This window comes from Ipomoea nil, unplaced genomic scaffold (genome assembly GCF_001879475.1).
Source record: "Ipomoea nil cultivar Tokyo-kokei standard unplaced genomic scaffold, Asagao_1.1 scaffold0465, whole genome shotgun sequence".
Lineage (NCBI taxonomy): Eukaryota > Viridiplantae > Streptophyta > Magnoliopsida > Solanales > Convolvulaceae > Ipomoea > Ipomoea nil.
In genome coordinates this window covers 448,041-449,862 of record NW_017616893.1, presented here as the reverse complement: position 1 = coordinate 449,862, position 1,822 = coordinate 448,041, and the positions used below count along the sequence as shown (strand labels likewise).

At 44.2% G+C, this 1,822-nt stretch overlaps 1 protein-coding gene across 1 annotated transcript; it reads left to right on the top strand.

Moving 5' to 3' along the window:
* Positions 1 to 354: 354 nt before the first annotated feature.
* On the top strand, positions 355 to 1,209 carry LOC109173041 (uncharacterized mitochondrial protein AtMg00810-like). Its single transcript, XM_019322302.1, has one exon. It carries the CDS (start codon positions 355 to 357, stop codon positions 1,207 to 1,209), a length of 855 nt encoding a protein of 284 aa, XP_019177847.1.
* Positions 1,210 to 1,822: the final 613 nt, after the last annotated feature.

The following is a 1,822-nucleotide window of genomic DNA, read 5'->3' as shown; positions in this document are numbered from 1 at the left end:
AATTTACATGAAGAGGTTTACATGCTCTTACCTCCCGGATTTCAGTCCACTCAGCCGAATCAAGTTTGCCGTTTGTTGCGTTCCTTGTATGGTTTGAAGCAGGCCAGCCGACAGTGGAACGCAAAACTCACCACTGCCTTGTCTCGTATTGGTTTTGAACAAGCGAAATCGGATCCCTCACTTTTCACTAAAGGTTGTGATTAATCTTTTATTGCCCTCCTAATATATGTGGATGATATATTGGTCACCAGTGGTGATCTTACTCTCATTCAAGAGCTGAAAACTTATCTGGATGATGCTTTCAAAATAAAGGACTTAGGCAGCTTGGGTTTCTTTCTAGGCATTGAGGCCAAAATGTCCAAGTCTGGGTTGAATCTGTGCCAGCGCAAGTATGCTCTGGATATTCTGAACGAAGCCGGATTTACCGATTGCAAAGCTGCCAGCACTCCAATTGTTCCAGGCCATCACTTGATGCATGGTGATGGGGTTGCCTTGCAAGACGTTGGTTCTTATAGACGTTTAGTGGGAAGGCTCCTCTATCTTACGGCTACACGCCCCGATATTAGTTATGCAGTGCAACAATTAACACAATTCATTGATGCTCCTACTGAAAATCACCTTGTGGCTGCTCATCGGGTGCTACGTTACATCAAAGATGCACCTGGCCAAGGTATTTTCTATCCGGCAGATAACTCCATACAATTGAATTCATTTTCAGATTCCGATTGGGCCTCTTGCATGGAATCCCGTCGATCTATTACCGGCTACTGCGTTTTCCTTGGCAACGCTCTGGTTTCCTGGAAGTCGAAGAAACAGGCTACCGTATCAAAGTCCTCGGCAGAGGCAGAGTATCGAGCATTAGCCACTACCGTTTGCGAAATACAATGGCTTCACTTCTTGCTAAAAGATCTGCACGTACAGCTGCCTAAGCCTGCTACTCTGTTTTGTGATAGCAAGTCCGCGGTAGCTATAGCCGAAAACCATGTGTTTCACGAACGAACTAAACACATCGAAATCGACTGCCATATCGTTCGTGAAAGGGTATCCCAAGGCCTTATCAAGCTGCTTCCCGTTTCTTCTGAGAATCAAACCGCAGACGGATTCACGAAGCCTCTGGCTATTTCTCCCTTTCGTGCTTTTGTATCTAAGTTGGGCGTTCAAGACTTACACGCGCCAACTTACGGGAGGGTAATAAAGCGGTCTATATAGAAATAAGAAAACTAGTGACGTTTCTTTTCTCCAACGGTTATAACCGTTATATGATGTATAATAAGCTGGCCACTGGCCAGCGTGTGAGTCAGACTTTACTTTCATCTTTTCCCTTTCAATGTTGACCATCAAAGCTCTCTCTTCATCTTCACCGTAGCATCTCTGTCAAATAACTATAATATTTTTAATTTAATAATAATTATAATATTTTTAATATATAAATTAAAAAATATTTTTAAAATGGGAATAAAAGTCAATCAAGGATTAAGGAGTGAAATTTCAAGGAGAATTTGATAAACTTGTGTTTTTTTTTTTTATAAAAAGAAATTAAGAAAATTAAGGAGAAATGGAGAGAGAGAAAAGGAACGGGCGTTTACTCACAGAGACTTGCGTTTCTCCGGGAAGGAGACGGGGCGGGTGGTGTAACTGCTGCCGCTGGCGATGAAGTCGAGCGTTTCCCCTAAAAGCGGCCGGCCGGAGCTCCCTCTCGGAACTCTGCAGTCATCGTTATCCGGTTTTTTCGTCGCCTTCCTCCGCGGAACCACCAACCAAACGCCGGCTGCAACCGTAACGCCCGTCGCGATCACGATAGCCAAGTCGAAACCGCTTCCGG